This window comes from Schistosoma mansoni, chromosome W, assembly GCF_000237925.1.
Source record: "Schistosoma mansoni strain Puerto Rico chromosome W, complete genome".
Classification (NCBI taxonomy): domain Eukaryota; kingdom Metazoa; phylum Platyhelminthes; class Trematoda; order Strigeidida; family Schistosomatidae; genus Schistosoma; species Schistosoma mansoni.
This window is the reverse complement of record NC_031502.1, coordinates 25,236,436-25,259,833: the sequence shown is the minus strand read 5'-3', so window position 1 is coordinate 25,259,833 and position 23,398 is coordinate 25,236,436. Positions and strand designations below refer to the sequence as shown.

Genomic DNA, 23,398 nt, shown 5'->3' with positions numbered 1-23,398 from the left:
ACCTGACGAATGGTGAATATGTGGTCGATGCAGCCACGACCAGGTCTGAGGCCAGTCTGATTTTCTCGTGTTTTCAGTTCACGAGTCTTAGTTAGGCGCCCGATAGTTATTGAGGCTAGTATTTTAGATGGTATGTTAGTCAGACTAATCCCTCTGTGGTTATCGCAGGATGATTTGGACCCCTTCTTATATATTGGGACAATCAGTGATTGTGACCAGTCAGGTGGGATTACGTCCAACTCTCAGATTTTAGTCAGAATATTAGTCAACCTAGTCGCTAAAATTGGACCACCATATTTAAAGACCTCTGGAGCCAATCCATCTGGACCAGCTGCTCTTCCTCGTTTCAGATTAGTTATAGCCTTTTGAACTTCAGGTAGGGTCGGGGGACCTACTTCAATGTTCCATTCAGGCTGTTTGGGAATGGTGGGTAGTTGTAGAGTAGCTAAAGGTCAGTTGAACTGCTCCTTAAAGTGTTCCGCCCATCGGTATAAACGTCTGGGCTGATAGCGGATGAGTTTCGTTTTTTTTCCGAAATCTTTTCACTTCTACTTGACTTCTTAATTCCGGTTTCTTTTATTAGTCTGAAGAGTTGCCTCGTGTTGCCTACAGCCGCTGCCTTTTCCATCTCTTTTGCTTTCGTTGCCCACCACCGCTCACTTTCGTTCCTTAGACTTTTAATCAACCTACATTTGATTTGTTTACGCTCTTCGTCGTGTTCAGAACCTGATGGGATGGGTTTATGAGAATCTAGGAGTGAAATAGACTTGGAAGAAATCCATTGGTTTTTTGGAACCCTATGGTTTAAATTACTAATAGATGTGACTGCTGTTTCCACAGCTGTTCGTATGTCTTTCCAGGCAGCATCTGGGTCGGTCTCGTTTACAGAACTGCCTAGATGTGAACTCAGTTGTTCCTGGGATTTACATTTGGATTTCTCGTCCTCCAGTTCAATCCTAATGGGTCTTCTTAGTGTAGTTTTCCTGCGTCCAGTGAGGCGCAGACAAATGCGTGCTCGTATTAAAGTGTGATCAGAGTCTAAACATGTATTCCAATACGAGCGACAATCTTCTATGGAGGCTCTCCAACGATGGCTGATGGCAATATGGTCTATTTAAGTCCATAGTTGGTTTGGTGCAAGTGGTCGCTATGTTAGGCGATGTCTCTCCTTATGTTTAAAGTTAGTGTTTGCTAAAAATAAACGATTGCCTGAGCACAGTTGCAACAGACCATCACCATTATCTGTTCGCTGAGCCAGAATACCATAATATCCACCTAAATGTATTTCTGTTTGGTTTAAGCTACCTACTCGGGCAATAAAGTCACCCGCTACGAGTACTATGTCTGAGCGCTTAGCTTTTTGAAGAAGTTTAGAGAGATTTCTGTAAAAGTCATCTTTCAATTCATCCGGGCTGCAGTCAGTGGAAGCATAAACGGAAGCGATGAAGAGGCAACGATATGTGTTCCTATCCTTTCGAGTTCTTACGGAGCCGTTTAGCCGAACAACACAGACGATTGTTAACGGGGACCTACTCTAATAGTGCTTGTTCTGCCCTCGTACTAAGTGCTATGCCTACACCTGCAAGTCAACGAGAGCTAGCCATCGGGTCGCCAGATACACGGAGGGTGTATTTAGTCGGTTCCATTTTGGTGAGGTGAGGTCAAGTGAATGACCACCCTAGGATCCTGTATGCGTGTTTCGGAGACACACCATGCATCAATGGTACGAGATTCTAGGGTTTTAGCCAAGGAGGCCTGTTAGCCGATTTGACATAGGGTACGTACGTTGAAGGCTCCAATGTGTAGTTTGGAGCGAGGTTTTAGTAGACCTGGGAGTGTTTCGCGCAACAGAATCGTTGGCAATAGTGACACTTGAGGATGAAGTCGAAAGAGGAAGTTTAGTGCTGAAAGTTGAGATAGAACGAATAGTGGGAAGTAAAGAAGGAGATTGATTATGAATACAGTGGTCTTGAGGGCAGTTATCACTTTCCGGCTGCCCACACCGTGGAAGGGTTCTTCCGGAGGTACCTGAAAAGGAAATTGGATTAGAAGTGGTCTTAATGACCTGAGAGCGTGATCGCAGTGCCCAAGGGACAACTGCTTGAGGCCGGTCATACACGACCTTTTTGTGTTAGCTCCGTTTTTTAAAGGACCTTACCGCCGGAGACAGAAATCCGTGGGATAAGGCGAGGTGTGCATTTTTTAGGGTCGACCTTTTCTAACTCCTCCCCTCCTTGTGAGAAGGCAGCATCGCTGTTATGCTGGTTGTCTGAAGGAAACATCTTACTGCTGTCACACCTCTGTACAGTCAGCAGTACGACTTCGCCTTCGGACCTTGGGTTTGCTGCTTTTAGTCTTACCGCCCTTCAACCGATCTGTCTGGCATGGTAGGACCTTGAGGAACGATTGTTCCAGCCAGTATAGCTCGATTGGTTCATCACGATAGACAATCCCGACCACCACGTCAAGGTAGCAGCAACGGTCGGGGAAACCCAGGACAAGATTCAAGAAAGAAAGAACAAGAAGATAGCAGTTAAAAGCAGTCAAACACGATCAGAGAATGTCAAGGCACAAGCTGAGTACACAGAAGCAAGAAAGCAAGTGAAGAAAAGCATTGAAGCCGACAAGCAGAAATACTTGGAAAAACCAGCAACGACGGCGGAAAAAGCTTCAAGAGAAGGGAACATGAAACAACTATGTGATACAATGAAGAAACTAGCAGGGAAATATAGTAAACCAGAGAGACCAGTCAAGGAGAAAGAAGGAAAGATAATCACGGAGATTCAAAAGCAGAGGAACAGATGGGTAGAATACTTTGAGGAACTCTTGAATAAACCAGCTCCATTGAATCCACCGGAAATCGGAGCAGCACACATAGACCTTCCTATAGATGTCACCCCACCAACGATCGAAGGAATCAGGATGTCCGTCAGACAAATCAAGAGTGGGAAAGCAGCAGGACCTCACAATATACCAGCAAAAACACTGAAGTCAGACATTGAAGTAACTGCAAACATGCTTCACCTTCTATTCAAGGTGATTTTGGGAGAGAAACAAGTGCCAACGGACTGGAAATCTGAGCATATGTGAGAACCACAGAGGAATCACACTGTTGTCAATTCCAGGAAAGGTTTTTCAACAGAGTGTTTCTGAACCGGATGAAAGACGCAGTAGACACCCGACTTCGAGATCAAAAGACTTTTCCGTAAGGATCGGTCGTGCACAGACCAAATTGCGACACTACAGATCATCGTCGAACAATTAGTTGAGTGGAACTCGTCACTATACATCAACTTCATCGACAGTTGCATTTCCAGTAAGTACCGGAGTCAGACAAGGCTGTTTACTCTCCCCCTCCCTCTTTCTTCTGGTAATTGACTGGATTGTGAAGACTTCGACATCTGAGGGGAAGCACGGAATACAATGGACGGATCAAAACCAATTAGACGATTTGGACTTCGCAGATGACCTAGCCCTCATATCCCATACACACGAACAAATGCAGATGAAGACAACTAGTGTACCAGCAACCTCTGCATCAATAGGCCTCAACATACACAAAGGAAAAAGCAAGATTCCCAAATACAACACGGATAAGACCAACCCAATCACACTTGATGGCGAAACTCTGTAAGAGGTGCAAACATCCATGTACCTGGGGAGCATCATTGATAAACAAGGAGGATCGGATGCAGATGTAAAGGCGAGGATTGGCAAGGCATGGACCACATTTCTGCAATTGAAGAACATATGGAACTCAAAACAACTGTCAACTAATTTCAAAGTGAGAATCTTCAATACAAACTGTACGGAGATGAAACGTGGAGAACCATTACGACCATTGTCAAGAAGGTACAAGTATTTATAAACAATTTTCTACACAAGATACTCAAAGTCGATTGGTCGAATTATTTTATTTATTATTTATTTAATCACATATATATTGGTACAAAGGGCACCGGATACATATGCGCCACACAAAATAATGAGAATGCGAGAAGGAAGAAGATGCGTATATATGAAAGAAGGAAAAAAAAGAAAAGAAGAGTAGTGATGGGGGGAACTGAATGTACAACTAGAAGAGCTCTCTCAGTTAGGATAGTTATAGCCACTCTTTATGAAGAAAGTAGAAGAAGGTTACAGCAGGACCGCCATTGGCTTATAAAGTGAGCCATATCTGATAACGTCTCTAGCCACTGTGTTGCACCATCTCTCGGACCCCAGCCAGGAAGTCGTGAAGGACCAACAGAAGCTAGCCCTTTGCAGCTTTCTTTCATGCTACGACACCATGTCATACACTGACCTCCTCTCCGCTTTTTCCAACCAGTCCCAGAGTCGGCAAATAATGCACGACGTGGAAGTCTCTGGGACGACATTCGTAAAACATGTCCAAGCCACCGAAGTCGGTGTTTCAAGATGGTGACACCAATTGAATTATCGTCTCTGCGCCCGAACACACGATGCCGAACCTCTGCATTACTAACATGGTGTTGCCACTGAATGTCAGCAATCCTTCGGAGACAACGATGATCGAACACAGAGAGTCGTCTAACATCCCCAACTCGGAGAGGCCAGTTTTCACAGGCATAGAGCAAAACTGCTCTCACCGACGCGTTGTAGATCCGACCTTTTACAGCCAGACTAACATCACGAAGGCGCCAAAAAAAACTCCCCCGCGCCGGGAGTCGAACCCGGGCCGCCTGGGTGAGAGCCAGGAATCCTAACCGCTAGACTATCAGCAACAGCGTTTTATGGGAGAGGACAAACCAGTTTCTAGCTGAAGAGGAAATTAGGAAAAGACGTTGGAAGTGAACCGGACATACATTAAAAAGATCACCAAACTGCATCACGAGGCAAGCCGTAACTAGGAATCCGGAAGGGAAGCAGAAAAGATGAAGGCCAAAAAACACATTACGCCGGGAAATAGAGGCAGATGTGAAAAGGATGAATAACAACTGGAAAGAACTTGAAAGGATTGCCCAGGACAGGGTTTGATGGAGAATGCTGGTGGGTAGCCTATGCTCCTCCACGAGGGGTAACAGGCGTAAGTAAGTAATAGTCAACAAGACGAAAACAACAGAATTCTAGATTTTGACTTTTCCCCTACCTCGTGAGTTACTGAAATCAATGTCATATCTGTATGAATGTCCAACATGGTCACAGCACATTTTCCACTTATAAGACAAGGCATCTAGGAACACAATCTACCTTCAGTGAATTAATAAGGTCGTCAGATTATGTGCAACAGCTTAGTGTGTTAATTTTTACTCAAAAAGCTATTTTTCAAAAGCGCATGTTATCTCTGCAGTGCGCGTTCCAGCTATATAGGTTAGTGAAGCCAATTGGCTCTCCTGGGAACACTTACTAATGACACGGCACAGCTACTGTGGCCCAGTATATGTTTTAGTCCTGGGTTCTCGTCGTTTGGCTTCTCTTCCGGTGATTGCCGATCACTAATGAACCATATAGCAGTGACTAATTATTCCTTATATAGGTAATGCTTTCTGACGACCCTTATACAGGCAATGACGTAATTTTGAATTTCCATCATTTCTCGCTTTGATTTTGCTTTTTGAATTTGAACAGTCCATGGGATTGTCTCCTAAGTTCAGATCCATCTTGTTCAGTTTGTTATCGGCTGCATGCTCTGGTTGGCATGTTTTCATCTTTTAGTCTTATACTTTTTCAAGCAGTCTTTCGTCGGACATTCATACTCATGTGGTATGGGCGTTTCTGTCACTTGGGGACCATGATCATCTCGATGATGACGATTCATCTCTTTGTTTATTGAGAAAATTCGGTTGAAATTCTCATTTGGGTTTATTTATTTATGTATTCGAATAAAAATTGGTTCAAAGGGACACCAAATACATATGTGCTACATAATAACAATGAGGCCAGTAGCAGTTATCATTGATTTGTGCGGGGGCTGTGGTACTGCTTGGGCGCCCAAACCGAAACGGGTCTCATTTAATTAAATACCAGCCCTATTTTTCCTATTATACGCGGTTTATACGTACCAAATCTGTCTAGTTTTACTACATTGCGTGCTTATCCAATCTATACGAAGTTGTTTAAGCGTCTCCATATTCATCTCCATTTCCCTTAACCAACTTTTAATGCATACTTTCCTTGAGTTGTCCTTAATTTCTATATTACTATTCATCACCTTATGCATAATATTTCCCATCCTGTTTTGGTGTTTACCATTAATTTAATCTGTTCTGCCTTATTTTTTCCAGCTACATTTGGTAACTTTGTACTCTCTTTAAACTCATTTACTGTTATCTGCTTTCTACTACTAATTCCTAATACCATACGTCATGAAGTGTTCAACTCTATCTCTAGCTTTGATGCATTCTTTTGGCTTGATACTATTGTTTCTAGCCCGTATGTTAGGAGGGGTGTTATTACTGTTCTTATCGGCTTTGTTTTTGTTACTATGCCAATATTATCTGACCTTGTAGTTGGTCTTGTTTTTTTATCATCGCATGTCTTTAATTACATTTTCCTGAATCGCCTCATCTTGTAGACCACTTTCTTACAATTGGACCCTAGTATTTAAATTAGCTCATACTTTCGATCATTACATTGTCTGTCTGTACCATTTCATCGTCTTCACCTTCATTTATGATCATCGTCTTGGTTTTCTTATGGGGTATTTTGATGCCAATTCTTTCAAGTTAGTACATTGTGAAGTAATAATCTGTTCCTATCTGATGCCCTTTTGGGTCACCAAGAGCTTTCTCTACACTTTCTTGTATGTTTGTGGGTAGTTTTAACTCGTTTATGGTCTTCATTAGCAATTCCTTTGGAACTGTATCAAATACTCTGGTTAGGTCAATAAATGCAAAAACGATTTTGGTTTCAGTATCTGTAGCGCATTGTGTTATATACCTAATAGTTGTGATTACTTGCTCTGTAGACATGCTTCTTTGGGAGCCTAATTGTGTTAATGGTAACAACTCATTTTTTGTCATTCATTCGGTTACAAACCGCTTTAGCTTATACCTTTCCAGTGTTGTCAAAAAGGAAAGACTTCTGTAATTGTTTGAATTATTCCCGTCTCTTTTGTTTTTATTTAAACTCATAACATCATCTATCTTGTGCGTTGGTATTGTGCCTGGGTTTTCCCAAAATCCATTCATTCTCTTTAGGAGTACTCCTTTTAGCCTGTCTTTTCCGTTTTTTTTTATTTAAAAAAAGCCATTTCTACAGTTCTGCCGTTATTTCCTGGTGCTTTATCATTTTTCATTCTCCGTGTACTTTGAGCTCACCCATTTTAAAAAGAGAGCCCTGATCACTCACTTATCTGTTATTACTTGTGATACATTCCATTGCCTCAAATAACGTTTGATGATATTCTTTAAGTACTTCTTCGTTTTATCTCTTTAGTTAAGCATTAAACACTAAAATTAACAACGCGTGTTAGTCTGTCCTTAGAGCTATTTTTATTTGAAAGTCTAATAAATGAAATGTGCAGACTGTTATATGTGGTAGTGTTCATAAAAAACCTCTAAATAAATATTGTTTCGTTCAAAAACTGTACTACGTTCGTCAAAATGCCATGTATATTCCATGACACTCTGTAAGAGTTGATAAATGTATATTCCTCTTAATCTCATAGAACTTCACGAATTACGCAAAGTACTGTGGTACTATAATTTCTTTGTTGTCCTCAGAGGCTGTTAAATATAAGTGCTGCTACACGTAGCATTTGTGTTTTTGTTCATATTCATAGAAGAACATAAATCTTGGTTCTATAGTGAAATGTACATACAGTGATATGAACGATGTCACATCGATAGGACGTTAAGTGTAGTATTTAATGTAGCATTATAGATCATAAAACCGCATTTGTTTGAACGATTGATTTTATTGATAGACAGCAAACACATGCCATACACTGTACCGAGGGTCAGGTATCCAGTTGATATTATCAGCTTGCAGCAAAAAAGTTATCAAAAAGTATATCCCGTGTCTTGTTAAATATTCTGTGTATACTACTGACATGATGAATAATTTTTATAAAAAGTTTGTTAAAAACATGAGAAAATTATAAGTATTGGATCCATGTATAGTGATCGGAATGACCAATGTAAACAAGTTCATATATTTTTATATCAACAATCCTATTAACACAGTAGAACTTGATGCATTACTTTGTTTCGTGAAGTAATCAGTTACCCTTGCTTTTTTGACTTCTGTGTAATAGAAACCAATAAGAAAGCATTGGCCCATGTAACATGCCGAATAATTCTCATTCCTTGAGGATGAATGATATACATTCACTTCTCAGAATCTGGTAGGTGAAGTTAAATGAAATCGTAGGTTGTTAATTGCGAGTTGATCCCTAATTTATTGATGTTTAGCTTCAGAATTCTTTTTTCGCTCATAAGCTGACTGTCATTCTTTAAGTATATTATCATTTTTATTAACAGTTTCTTACTATTCTAATAAAGTTTTGCTTGACATTTGTCCTACACCAAGACAGCCGATATGTTGTGTGTAAATTACATGTGTTATGGTTTCTGCCCCTGTCAATTATCACGTGACGAAATCGTCAATCAGAATACCGAATTCTATCACTTTATCTCTGTGCTAAACCAATGAGACGTTAACCAGCACTAGCAGCCTTGAGTCAACTCTGGATCATTATTGGTCCTCAATATAGTGGCTCCTCACATATCCTTGCCCATTTATTTCAGAGCACAATATCAGCTTCCATCGTACGAATGACATATTTCAGACATGCGTAATTTATATACAAGTAGACTAGACCTCATCACGCCATAAAATGAAAAATAACAATTATACAAGATCAGGCCAAAAGTGGCTGTATGGGAGATCAAAACTAATAGATTGAGAATAAATTACGAATAGCAAATCTCATAATAATAGTCAATAGGTGAAATGAAAGGCTATAATGATATTTATATACCATGCCAGACAGGTCGGTTGAAGAGCGGTAAGACTAAAAGCAGCAAACCCAAGGTCCGACGGCGAATTCGTACTGCTGACTGTACGGAGGTGTGACAGCAGTAAGATGTTTCCCTAGGACAACCAGCATCTGCAGCGATGCTACTTTCTCACAAGGAAGGAAGGGGTTAGAAAAGGTCGACCCTAAAAATGTCACGCCTCACCTTACCTCACGGACTTCCGTCTTCCGCGATAAGGCCCTTTCAAGAACGGAGCTAACACGTCGAAAACCTCCCACAAAAAGGCAGTGCGTGAAAGGCCGCAAGCAGTTGTCCTTTGGGCTCTGTGGTCACGCTCCCAGGTCGTTAAGATCAACTTCCTTTTCAGGTCTCAAGAAATACCCTTCCACGGTGTGGACAGCCGAGAAGTAATATTAGCCCTCATACCCGTAACAGCACATGAAACCAAGTTGGTTACATTGAAATCCTTCCTACATCTCATAATAACTCTCTTATCTCCTCGACTAACCCTTTTCACGTGCATTTATCACCTCGTACCGCTAGGGCAACCGATTCGAGTACACGGAACGTTATTCCTGGCCTTCTGAAACCACGCTCTAAACTGCATGTAGGAGCTTTCAACGTCCGAACATTGTGCCAAATAGGACAACAGGCCTCCTTAGCTCGGACTATAGAATCTCGCACCATCGATGTGTGCTGCGTCTCCGAAACGCCCATACAAGATCCGAGTAGCGTCATTCATTTGATCTCACCATGTCAAAATAAAGAACCAACTCGATTCATACTTCGTGTATCTGGAAGCCCTGATGCTGCTTCCCGTGGCCTCGCTGGCGTAGGTATAGCATTGAGTCCTAGGGCAGAACTAGCTCTTTTAGACTGGATCCCAGTAGACAGTCGTCTATGCGCTGTCCGACTAAACGGATCAGTAAGGACTCGAAAAGATAGGGAAACTCGTCGTTGCCTCTTCGTCGTCTCTGCCTACTCTCCCACTGACTACAGTTCAGATGATGTAAAAGATGAGTTTTACAGGAAACTTTCCGACCTTCTCCGAAAGGCTAGGCGTTCTGATGTAGTAATAGTGGCTGGTGACTTTAATGCCCAAGTAGGTAAACTAAGCGAAAGGGAAAGATACGTGGGTGGATCTTATGGTGTCGTGGCTAAAAGAACAGGTAATGGCGACCGTCTGTTGCAGCTGTGCTCAGATAAACGCCTATTTCTTGCAAATACTAACTTTAAGCATAAGGGAAAACATCTTTTGGCATGGCGACCCCCGAATTCGTCCCAACGTCCCACTGATGGAGGGGCTGGGTAGAAGACTGTCTCTCATTCTGGAGCACATGTTTAGATTCAGATCATGCTCTAGTGCGAGCACTTATCTGTCCGTGTCTTACTGGACTTAGGAAAGACGCTGCAAGGAAACCTCTTAGGGTTCTACTTAATGATAGGCAAGCTAAGAATATATTTCAGGAACAACTGGAAAAACAGTTAGGCAGCTATGTAAGTTGTGCCCACCCCGAGGGAGCGTGGAATGGCATCCGAAAAGCTGTGGAGACAGCAGTGATATCCGCTAGTAAGGTAAACCATAAGGTTAGGGAGAAACAATGGATCTCGGCAGCATCTACTGCACTGATAGATGCTCGAAAACTCATCCCACCTGGCTCTGAGCACAACGAAGAGCGGAGTCAGCTTAAGCGAAGGCTAATAAGAAGCCTACGCAATGATCGTGAACAGTGGTGGGTAGCGAAAGCAAGAGAGATGTAAAAAGGCAGCGGCAACAGCAGACAACTATTCAAACTTGTTAAAGAAACCGGTATTAGGAACCCAACTGTCAGCGAAACTACCTCAGAAAAAAATGGATATATATTATTCATTCTCAATCCAGGAAATTAGATTGATGGGCAGGACACTTTAGGGATCAGTTCAACTGGCCTTCAGCCACACTTCGGTTTCCCACGATACCCAGTCAACCTGAATGGCAAGTTAAAGTAAATCCTCCAATTCTTTACGAGGTTGAAAAAGCTGTAGAAAGTCTGAAGCGTTGGATAGCAGCAGGCCCTGACAGGTTTACCTCTGAGACTTTTAAGGATGGCGGTACAGTACTAACAGCGAGATTAACTGAGGTCTTAGGTAGAATCTGGGAACTGGACGTAATTCCATCTGACTGGTCCCAATCACTGATTGTACCAGTCTATAAGAAAGGGAAAAAGTCTTCTCGTAACACTCACAGAGGGATCAGTTTGACTAATATAGTATCTAAAATATTAGCTTCAATAATACTTCGGCGCCTAACCAAAGCTCGTGAAGAGCAGACTAGAGAAAACCAAGCTGGTTTCCGACCTGGAAGTGGTTGTATAGACCAGATATTTTTTCTACGTCAGGTCCTAGAACATGAACACACATTCAGACGTCCCTTACTACTTACTTACTTTCGCCTGTTACTCCCAATGGAGCATAGGCCGTATAATAGGACGAAACGGCCGTCCAGTGCTTCCAGATTTTCCATGGTGGTCTAGCTTCAATCGACTCATGATTTCAACTGAAAAATTCACTTTTGTCAAACAAGTATACCATGTACTCGTTCGTTCATTTATTTAAGGATAATGCTTGTCACCTGGTTTGCTCGGTACTACCCTGTTAGCGGGACATAGATTGGATTAAAGCATGTTCCATGCATGATTGTATTGCTGCACGCTGATTAGCTAATTCTTATCCAATCAGCGCTAGTCGATGCTAGGAGAAGACTCTAGAGTCTTCTCATGTAAAAACTATAAATATACTAACGTATTTCTTATTGCGCTTCTTACTTCCATCTATCCTTGTTATTCGGAATATAATTTCTTCCCTGTTCAACCGTGTTCTGATTTGGGGACTCGTCGAGTGTATTGGTGTCCAAGAATACTAAGCAATAGGAATAGATGGATTGTAATAAGGAGAAATATATAACAGTTATAACATACCCATAAAGCTCCTAAGGCCCATAAATTTCGTAACTCATTTCGAATTGGGTTTTTGAGACTAAAAGTTACTTATTAATTCCCCCTTTCCTATAATATTCTTTCATTTTAGATAACCCAACAAACTGAACCTCTAACAAGACTACATTATCTGTCATTTGTTTTATGATTACAAAACAAGTTTCTGTGTATGTAATCAGCCAACATAATAGGAACTATACCTTTAGCGCTGAAAACAATTTCCAATGCGTATTCCTCATTACTTAATTGTCGGTGGTGGTTTATCCGGTTTAGTTACTTCTTACCTCATCTCATTAACTCGACCATTGGGAAGTTACCGTTTAACAGTTTTGGAGAGTAGCAGTAGGTGGGGTGGTTGGATTCAGTCGGTTAAAAATATGGATACTGGATCAATCTATGAAATCGGTCCACATAGCGCTCGTGCAAAATCTGCCACATCAGGTCTTTTGATGAGAATAGTAAAAAGTTTGCATCTTGAAAGCTCACTTGTTTGGATGAGGCAGGGTACAGATGGAGCGAAGCAATTAATGTATATAAATGACCAACTGTTGCCAATGTCTGCCTTCAATTTCTCCACTTTAAAACCATTCACTAGGTCCACTTGTAGTTTAATCATCAGGCGGTTATTTTCTCGACGCCCACCGTCTCAGTCAGACTGGACTGTTGATGAATTCCTTCGCTCTCGTTTTGATTCCGAATTTGCTGACTACTTTGGCAGTGCTCTGATGAGGGGTATCTTTGCTGCTGATTCACGAAACCTTAGTGCTCGTGCTTGTTTGCCTACGGTAAGTCACCTGTTTATTAATAAGTTCAAGAATACAACTGTAACAGTTTAATTATAATATTCCCTACAGTTTTTGTTGTATATTCTCATTTTTATTTATCGCATCTACTGAAAAATATGATGTTCGAGATTATTGGCCTGAAAAAGTGGCAGGTTCAGAATCACTATTGATTTTTCAGAGATATTTTACAGTTTTTCAAAGCATATACATCTAACAGATTAATAGATAATTTGATTTGCTTTCGTAACAACTGTTTTCTGAAATAGTGTATTAATCCTTTCAACATCCTGTAAGTTTCAAGTAAAACAGTTTCTAGGAGTGCTATTAAGTTACTTCGACGTAATTTTGAAATAGGTTTATTTTCTGAGCGTTTTCATTACTATCAACTTTTCCATTATAGAAATCATTAACCAACTTTAGGAAGCTTGAATATCTGTGTATGTTGTATGTAGAAGAAATATTAATCGACATCATCCTTCAAGTAAGATGTTCTTTTCAGCTTAGTTGTGGTTGAGACGACTACCTGATGAAGCTTAATCTCCAGGTATTTGTGTAGGTTGTTTAAATCATTAGTTTACCAGGTTATGGGTTTTTAATGCTTCCATTTGTTTTTTTTTGACTAAATGTTTATGACATCATCTTATTGTATATTCTTTCAGATGGTGAAGTGGGAAGAATATGGACCGAATCTTATTCTCGGGATTTTACTTTCACGGATAAACCGATCTTTAGATCGTATCGTTATACCAAATATGATTGACGACAAACTCCCGCAACTGAATAACTTGATTCCATCTGATGCGATTGCTTGGACTTTGTCAGGTGGATTGGAGACATTGATTGACACTATTGTAGATCATTTAAGTAGGAAACATCCACATATCGATTTGCAGTTAAACTGTTCCGTTGAAAAATTAAAATCTGTAAATGGTTGCTTTGAGTATACTTACAAGAGCATCGGTGATAATGGTAACGACAAAGAAAAAAATACAGCTGATATAGTCTTTTTTTGCTGCCCATCCTTCACTACAGCAAGTATTTTGGAAAACATACTGACTACTGATATTCTAAGCTATCTGAAACCCGACTGTATTCCATGGGGAAGTGTTGTCAGTGCTGTCCTAGAAATAGATGACTCCTTTACTCCCTTAGTACGTGGGTTCGGGCACTTAGTACCGCGTACGGAAGATGAGCATATTTTGGGTGTAATATACGATTCCTTTGCATTCCCGAAATTGGATGGATTTAATAAAAAATTACGATATACAGTGATGATGAAACCACTTCGTGAATGGCTCGAAGCCTCCACAAGTTTAGGTTCCTCAGAGCACCTGGAAAACACCATTGAAAAAGTTGCAAAAACCGTCCTTATAAACCATCTTAAAATACCGGATCCGGTCATTGTTGGTCGTCATATTAGTATTCTCCGTAACTGTATTCCCCAGTATCCTCCAGGTCATTTAACTAATATGGCTAATTTGCGCAACGGCATTCGGCGAATTTCGAGTGGCCATAGTTCTGGCCGAAGTGGTATATATCTTGTTGGTAATTCGTACGATGGGGTTGGGTTGAATGATGCTGTCTATAGCGCTGCGTGTGCAGTTGCAGAAGAGTTCAGTTCATCTTCCTGAAGATAGTTTTTTAAAAACATTTACTGTTCACAAACCTTCAAATTATGTACAATAGTTTACTTATTGATAGCACTAAAGTATGAAGACGTCTGCTAGAAGATTATGGCTGTAAAATAAACCATATGCATTAAAAAAAAACCTGTTTCCGGTTTTTATATTAAAGTTACCACATTTTCATCCTTTTCTTCAGCACTTAGTAGGATCTTGCAAAATTGTAGTTTATCATTAGAATGGTTATCATATAGTGGAAATAAATCCCCACTAAGTGTTTTGTTATTTTTTGAACGGAGTGTTTTGGAAACTGAATTGAATAATTGGTGACGAAGGTGGGTATCCCTTGATAAGGGAGCTTCTGTAATTAGAAGTTGTTTGGCATGGGAAGAAAACTACAAAACTGACAGATCTTGATTATCAATGAGGAAAGTGAGTTAGTTATCAAACCGAACCGAAACAGTTTTCTTAGGAGGACCACTACCCTACCTCTTGACCTAGAGGTCTAATCCACAAGCCAATGGAGCAAGGTTGGGAGATGCGTTCCTGTGGTAGCCGGTGACGAAGAATCGGTTGATACACCATTTGTTCCCTCAGGATCCTGGGGTCCATGTTCACCATAGGTTTAGAATCAGGGTTTACCAACTCGCTTAGTTGGATCTTCCATACCCACCAATCCGGTTTAAGCACTAGATATCAGCTTTTCATCTCAATTTTCTAAACATGAGAAGGTAGTGAATAGGACTTCCTTGCCAACGGCTACATACTTGTGGCCGCATGACAGCGTTTCAAAAGGGGGAGTGGATTCTTCCAACCCTCAGTCGTACCAGGTCACTTGCATAAGCTAACTACGTTAAGAGTACGTTGTATTAAGTTCACTTGATATTATTTGGTTGAATATTCCCATTGACGTTTAGAACTGCAATTGATCATATGTGCATATTATGCACTCAGTAGTTAAGTGGATAACGCGACGGCATTTGAAGCGAACGGTACTGGGTTCCAGTCCCAGAGTGAATATCAACTCTGAGATACAGGTACATCTAACTGACGAGTCCCAAATAGGACTATACGCGCGTCCTGGATCCCACTGCTAGCCACTATCCATCTTTGTTTATAGTACGTTGTATTGTCTAGCAAACCTAAATCTCTAGTCACTTCAGTTCTTCAATTGTGGGGTGCAATTCTACAAAGGGAACTTAAAATTGTTAGTCTGACTCATTTTATAAAGTCCTTGATCTTTGACTGTTCGATACCCCCAATGTCCTTTAGGAAGGAAAACTAGTTCCAGGTGAATATTACATTTTCTCTGCCATCTCAAATTAGTATTCCATTATTTTGCTAACAAATGCTTGTTAAGTGGTCGTCAAGTAAATCTACTGTTCCTGATATTAATCTGTTCAAATTCACTTGACTTTATCCGATCTTGCAATAAAGTGTACCCCTATATCGTAATAAGGATCAGTTATCGTCATGGGATTCCCCTCCTTTCATGATATAAATATGTCAGTCATGTACGTAGCGTCCTGTTTCATTCAGTTATAAATTCTTTCCTTCATTTTTGCGTTTTTTAGCTTTATTCCTTTGGTCTGTCCATTTCTGTAGTTGTTAGTGAGTACTTTTTGACATTAATTTTCCCTATGCACAAACTTATCTTCATGTACCTTAAAACATTTTGAAAGTATTCACTCGAGTTAACATAATTGTTCAATTCTAGAACAGATAATTTTTCTACTATTTAATGCCTTCATTAATATACTATACAATTTGTACATCGGTTTTACCAAGTTATTATTATTGTTTCTAGGTTGTAAGCAGCTGACGGGAATTCATAAAATAAATGGATTTATATTATTCTACTATGATTGTTTTTGCTTTATTTAGATTTATAAGTGAAAAAATTCTGTGAGATAGTAGAACTAAAGACTTCAATGTTTTTCATGAGAATGGTTTATGTGTGGGTAGAAGTGAGTAATTAAGTGAATTCGCTGTGAAACTGGCAGGGAATGGAAGAGCAGCAGATGCAGTTTTCAAACCTGCATGTAATTATGCTGATAACTTCCAGCTATTACTTCAGAAACAGCTTATTTACTTACGCCTGTTACTCCCAATGGAGCATAGGCCGCCGACCAGCATTCTCCAACCCACTCTGTGCTGGGCATTCTTTTCTAGTTCTATCCAGTTTTTGTTCATTCTCCTCATGTCTGTCTCCATTTCTCGGCGTAATGTGTTCTTTGGCCTTCAGGATTCCACGTGAGGGCTTGTCTTGTGACGCAGTTGGGTGATTTCCTCAAAGTGTGCTCAATCCATTTTCAGCGCTTCTTCCTGATTTCTTCCTCCACTCGAATCTGGTTTGTACTCTCCCACAGTAGAATGTTGCTGATGGTGTCTGGCCAGTGGATCCGAAGTTAATAAACACTTGTATCTTCTGGATGATGGCCCTCGTAGTTCTCTAGGTTTCCGCCCCATACAGTAGAACTGTCCTGACACTCGTATTGAAAATTCTGATTTTGGTGTTGGTTGACAATTGTTTTGAGTTCCAGATGTTCTTCAGTTGTAAATATGCTGCTCTTGCTTTGCCGATCCGTGTCTTCACATCTGCATCAGATCTACCGTGTTCATCGATGATGCTGCCCAGATATGTTAAGGTTTTCACATCCTCCAAAGCTTCTCCGTCAAGTATAGTTCGATTAGTGCATTTTGTGTTGTATCGGAGAATCTTACTTTTCTCTTTGTGTATATTGAGACCTACTGCTGCTGAGACTGCTTCTACACTGACCGTCTTCTCTTACATTTGTTGTTACATGTATGGTAGAAGAGCCAGATCATCTGCGAAATCTAAATCGTCCAGCTGCATCCTAGCTGTCCACTGCATCCCAGGCTTCCCTCCAGATGTTGACGTCTTCATGATCCAGTCGATTACCAGGAGAAAGAGAAAGGGTGAGAGTAAGCAACCTTGCCTGACATCTATCTTTACCTCGAATGAGTCTGTGAGTTGTTCCCATGAACGATTTTTCAGTTCCATCCATCTTAGGAATTCCGTATGATATTGACTATCTTCTCAGGCACGCCGTAGTGTCGAAGAAGCCTCCATAGTGTTGTCCTGTCCACGCTATCAGATGCTTTCGCGTAGTCAATGAAGTCGATGTAGAGTGATGAATTCCATTCGATTGGTTGTTCCACAATGATACGTAGAGTTGCGATTTGGTCTGTACACGATCGATTCTTACGGAATCCAGCCTGTTGATCTTGAAGTCGGGCGTCTACGGAATCCTTCATTCTGTTTAACAATACCCTGTTGAAGACTTTCCCTGGTATTGAGAGAGGAGTGATGCTTGAAAACGAAGAGTTATTGTTTTTAATTGATCACCTAATATTCTTGGATTATTCCGTTGTACTATTTAAACTTGGATTAATGTTAATTTGGTTATTTATTCTCTGAAGAAGTGGCTTACATTGAGTCACGAAACGTCAGAAAATCTAATTTTTCTACTCATTGGGATATTACAAATATATTATTTAGTTATTGTAAATGTTTGTCATGCATCCTTTCCAATATATCTGACTGAAATTAATCAGGTCTTGGTTTAATTGCTCAAGTAAAAGTAACATGTGAGACTTAATATTCTTCAACTAGTTCCCATAGAATCAATGATGAACACTATTGTGAAGTTCTAAATCGAAACAAAACAACTGTTTAATTTTTGATAAGTTGACAGAGGTTATTCAGTTGATGTTAATCTATTGTGAAAACTACGTTCATGGGTAATATTACCAGAAACCAACCAGTTTAATAATAAGTGCTAGTAGTTCACTAAGGAAACTTATGTGAAATTAAAGTTATAATTTAACATTACTTTGTGCGGTTAAACTTGTTTGTTTTGATATGTCTTTTTATAAAAAAAGGTCAGTGGCATGCGATTTATTTAGGTTAACTTTAATTAATATCAGAAGGGGTTTTTGTGGATATTATAGTAATTTTAATAGTTGAGATCATGAGTCAATTGAAGCTAGACCACCATGGAAAACCTGGAAGCACTGGACGGCCGTTTCGTCCTATTGTGGTATTTCCTGGAGTTCCAGTGAGAAGCAGTGACCAGTGGAGATCAACTAGGTCTCTTGTGAGATAGTAACTCACTGAAGACAATGGCGAAATTGTCGCTCAATTTCGTGGATCAGTTGAAGTTAGACATTAACACCGTTGGATGCCGGCCAGCTCAGCGGTCTAGAGGTTAAGTACTCGCGCGCGAGACTGATAGGTCCTGGGTTGGAATCTTACGAGACGGGATCATGGATGCGCACTGCTGAGGAGTCCCACAACAGGACGAAACGGCCGTCCAGCGCTTCCAGGTTTTCCATGGTGGTCTAGCTTCAATTGATTCATGATCTCAACTATTGAAGTTAACTTTAATTGTTAAATTTTAAATCTCTTTTTATCAGTGGTTTTATGTCAGGACCGGTGGGTTATTGATGTCGAGTTATTATATTGAATGTTATTTCATCAAAGAGTTTTAACTGATGATAAGAAAGATGTGAATCTCATGATCTTCATTCAGGAAGTGGTTGTGGTGCTATAATGATACAGTATACATTAAGGTTGAGGTGAATATTATATGTACTCAAATGACTACAGTGAAGGCATAATTTCTCAATTAAAATATAGTATATTAGGAACTGAGTTTATAGAGCATAGTGTAGCTCTAATTACCCAACACGTGATTTTTCACTGACTTCTCAAATATTCGATTATGATTTTGATAAAAATACATTTATTATATAAATTTCACGCTAGGGGAATTGAAGAAATGGGACAACTCATGAATGTGAAATTATCTCGATATAATACTGGTCAGAATAGTAAGGTAACATAATTATTTCTATGATATAGATGAGCTGCTGTACGAGATTCTCATTGATATCCTTAGGGGGTATTTCTTTCGTGCCCCTATTTTCATGCTAAGTTTACTGCTTAGTTAAAGGTTATACTTGGTCTTACTTATTCATGTGACATTTTCTAACTATAATTAATCGTTATATGTCACTTAGTTTAATTATTACACCGAAAACTCTCCCGTACTTATCCTTCTTCTCACAAAACATCCAAATTTATTTACCTAATATTGAACTTTATTACATTTACTGAGTGTAGCTTTTTATTAATTTGTGTTCCTTTCATATCCACTTTGAATAAGAACCTTTATAGGTAGAAGTTTCAGAAAAGAATCAAAAGTGATCATAATGACATTTCTTTTTATTCAATATCAACTTTTAAATATATGATAAAACAAATAGTGAAGAAGTAATAAATATTGCACTAAGAGTGACTTGTTTTACATTTTCCTTTTTTTTTCAATAAATATGTCTTAATTTTTTCGATTCAGGTACAATTTTATTGTCAAATATATATTCACCAGTTTTACTAATATTTCGTGATTTTGTTGATTTTTTCATTTGCTGGAGACATGAAGTGGTTTGGTGTTTAGTTAATAGACCCATGCGCGAAAATGTTCTATCACAATGTAGACATTGATAACGTTTTACTTCAGAATGTGTTTGCATATGTGCTCTTAAATTAGATCTATCAGCAAATGCTCTCGTGCATATCATGCAAGCAAATGGTTTTTCACCTGTATGAGTTCTTAAATGTCCGTTTAATAGCCACATACGTGAAAATGCTTTGCCGCATAAATTACATTTACACGGTAATGTATGCGTACGTACATGCATTTTCAATGCGGACATTGAATAATAGACTTTATTACACAAATGGCAGAAATATGGATGACCATAATGATGATTCGGTACAGATGTCACTGTTGTTGTTGAGGTCATTGTAGAATTCATTTGACTTGAATAATCACTATTACCATCTTTGTTTCTACTGCTAGAGATCGAAGAAATAACACTAAGCCCTGTTGATGAGTTACCACCAGTATTTAGCAAAACATTTCGTGATTTATTCATGCCACACATATTTTGATATGCTTTGCCATTTTTGTTGTCATGAATCACTACTTCATTACTTTCTGTTACATTGACTGATGATGAAGTTAAAGGAACATCTGGTGAATTTGCCTGGCTCAAATATTGAGTAGTATGCAAACTATTTATATGTTTTAATAAGCTAATTTGTGTAGAAAATGTGTGATTACATAGGCGACATTTGAAACGCTTATTTCTTGTGTTATTTCCTGATTTCTTAGTACCAGAAACTTTGGTGCTATGATCAGGTGTAGAATTTTCGACTACATTTTTTGGTGTATTAATTAATTCCAAGATTGAAAATCTAGGTTTTTTAACCCAAGGTGATGATGCGTTTAGTTGTTCATCTTGAGAAACATTAACTACCGAATCATGATTGTCATTATCGCTTATATTACTTTTGGTAGAAAACAAAGAGGGATCCACAGGAAATTTGGATTGTGACGTGTTTAAATTACTTATCACAGACGACTGGTGCATTAATTCCATATAAGGATTATTTATGCTCAATAAGTTTTTCAGTGTATTCAATATAGATGAAATATCCTTTGGATTATAGTAATTATTTAAATAAGGATTTGCAATTAACGATTCATTTATTTTTGTTGGTGGCTGGTCGACAGACAAGGTATTAATGGTTCCACACTGTTGCATAGTCTCTCTTGAATCCCCATCTCTTGACAGTACTGATAAGTCAATAGGTTTAATTGATGAATTAACTGCTGCCATGTCTTGTGTAGATATCAATTTATCATCATTACGGTAATAATCATTATTGACTTGATATTGTTGTGTAGGATCTTTTTGTCCAAGTGAATTAGTAGAACATCCGTCAAAAAACAAATTCCATAATGCTAAATTATTCAGTAAAGAGTTCGAATTCAAGTGTTCCGATGTCAATTTCAGGTTTTCCGCGTAAATATTGCGCTGAGTAACAGTTTCTAAAAATGTGGAAATATAAATTAAAATTGTTAAGATATTAAATAGTACTGTTATGTATAAAGATAATTTATATTCTGTATTAATCTATAGTGATACTTGATAGAAAAAGAGTTGATAGAAATTTGTTTAAGATTCTATTAACTCGTAGTTATTTTTCATGAAAATCCAGATAATTTTTAAGTAGTTGAGTAAACCAAATGAAGATGTGAGAAAGTTCAAAAGCTGTAAATTACGAGTAGTATCCTTTCGAAAAAAAGCTATTGTACAAAGAACGTTCATGTAAATAACAAATATTTTGAGATGGTGGAGAAAATTTGTAACTCAGGTGGATGATTTAGGTGGAATTTTGTTCTCTCAGCAACCTACCTTCTACCTGGAGTTTGTGCTGTTGATGTTATTTCGAAGAACAATGAAAGCTCCACAACCAAACCATCCAGATCAGAGAACAAAACTCCACCTAAAATAAATATTTCCTCATCATAAACTGAGTGGTAAAATTTGAATCTAATTATCAAAAAACTGAAGTATCGAGTTTGACTGTGGATCTTTGCAAATCTTATTAGAATATTGGGTGACTAATATTTCAGACAGAAAACTACTTACAATTATGGGAAGAGTGATTCCATTTCAAGACTTACTATGAAGTAGATTTTACTAATGTCCTCTTTTCTACTGAATATGTTTATCTCCAAACTTTGCGATTAAAACCTGATTTCTTTCAGAACGTAAACAGCACTTAGAATGAAAATGTAAAAAATATTCGTTTCTCCCAATGTAATGTCGATGGGTTGCGAGCAACAGATGGGTTTTTGTCTACTACCCATTTAACCGACCTGGTCATTTGATCATAGCTTGGTATAAATGACTTGCATAGTTTAGCGAGTCACCCTTAGGTACTATTAAAAAGGCTATTTTTTCAATAAGCTCTCTGAACTACTTTAAAGTAGTATAAATATAATGAGGCAACGTTCTATATTAGCTTAGCAACTGAATAACTGGTATTGTTCATCCAGTTTGTATATTTCAATTTCAACCTTATCCTCATTTTTTTTAGTACAAAGTCAAGAGAATCTTTTGTTTCTAATGAAGTCGTATACGTGCACATAAGTACAATTCAACGATTCTTTTGTAACAAATTGAGATGTAACGTAAAAAAGTGGAAGTGACATTTTTTTTCATTTCAGCCCTATTTTAAACATTATAGACAAGAAAGAACAGTGAACCACTAAAACAAAGGAAGCAGATAAAACTGTAAATTAATTATCACTTTTAAACATAAGGATTACAGGTTATCTATAAGAACGTAATTCCTAATGACCTGATGATGTTTGTTTTTTCGTGAATCAAACGGAAATCTCTTGTCCTTTATGAAATCTCCTGTGGAGAGGATTTTTTTAAATTATGAAAATCCACACATATATAAACAGAATGTATGTAGGACAAAAATATTTTCACTGGATTAAGTGGTTAAGGCATAAAAAACACTGTTTGATCTATGTGTACATAAAAAGTGGTCATCATGTAGTGGATTCTGAGATTTACGTGATTATGTTTGGTTGGAAGAGATATTACTATCCTACTGAGCAATATTATTCTGTGAGATTTTTTAGAGGAAACGATGATAACTGTCTGTGGATTAATGGAAGATGAAATGTCAGACAGTAATGCGTAATAAATAAAAGATATTGTAATTTGACAAATACATAGATGAATTCGATATGTTATCAATTACGAATTTATGCAACTTTTGTTGTCATATTATTTACAAAATTAACACCATGAAATAAAACTTTTTGGGTTTTTATGTAGAACGGGACCTTGACAAAACTACTCTGATACAAATGTATGAAAGTTCGTTAGTGGTCTGGAAAAAAAACAAAAGTCAAGAAATTTCGATTGTTCTTAAGTCATTATTATTAGCTATGCTACTTTCTTATAAAATATATTCAGAATTTACTTAGTAGTGTTTGTTTGAATCTTCCCATCGATGTTTTTAGGACTACAACTGGTCAGTCTCTAATTGGCATATGTGCATACTGTGCGTATTGCCTCGATATAGCCTAAATTCACAAGCATGGTAAACAAAGATGGATAGTGGCTAGCAGTGGAGTCCAGGACGCGCGTATAGTCCTATTTGGGACTCGTCAGCTGGA

The 23,398-nt window shown here is 38.7% G+C and overlaps 2 protein-coding genes across 2 annotated transcripts in view; one reads left to right on the top strand and one right to left on the bottom strand.

Moving 5' to 3' along the window:
• Positions 1–14,565, top strand: part of Smp_068250 (putative protoporphyrinogen oxidase,chloroplast/mitochondrial precursor) — a 17,911-nt gene extending 3,346 nt beyond the window's left edge. The window contains exons 2-4 of the mRNA XM_018789103.1: positions 8,216–8,305; positions 12,006–12,699; positions 13,359–14,565. Of these exons, the coding sequence (XP_018654580.1) occupies positions 12,139–12,699; positions 13,359–14,330 (1,533 nt within the window). The 5' untranslated portion in view covers positions 8,216–8,305; positions 12,006–12,138 and the 3' untranslated portion in view covers positions 14,331–14,565. The remainder of the gene's footprint in view (positions 1–8,215; positions 8,306–12,005; positions 12,700–13,358) is intronic.
• A 5,105-nt stretch (positions 14,566–19,670) lies between these two features.
• The window catches only part of Smp_068240 (putative zinc finger protein), a gene marked incomplete at both ends in the record, with an annotated part of 4,566 nt that continues 838 nt past the window's right edge, over positions 19,671–23,398 (bottom strand). Inside the window, one exon of the mRNA XM_018789102.1 lies at positions 19,671–21,244. Coding sequence (XP_018654579.1) covers positions 19,671–21,244 — 1,574 coding nt within the window. The remainder of the gene's footprint in view (positions 21,245–23,398) is intronic.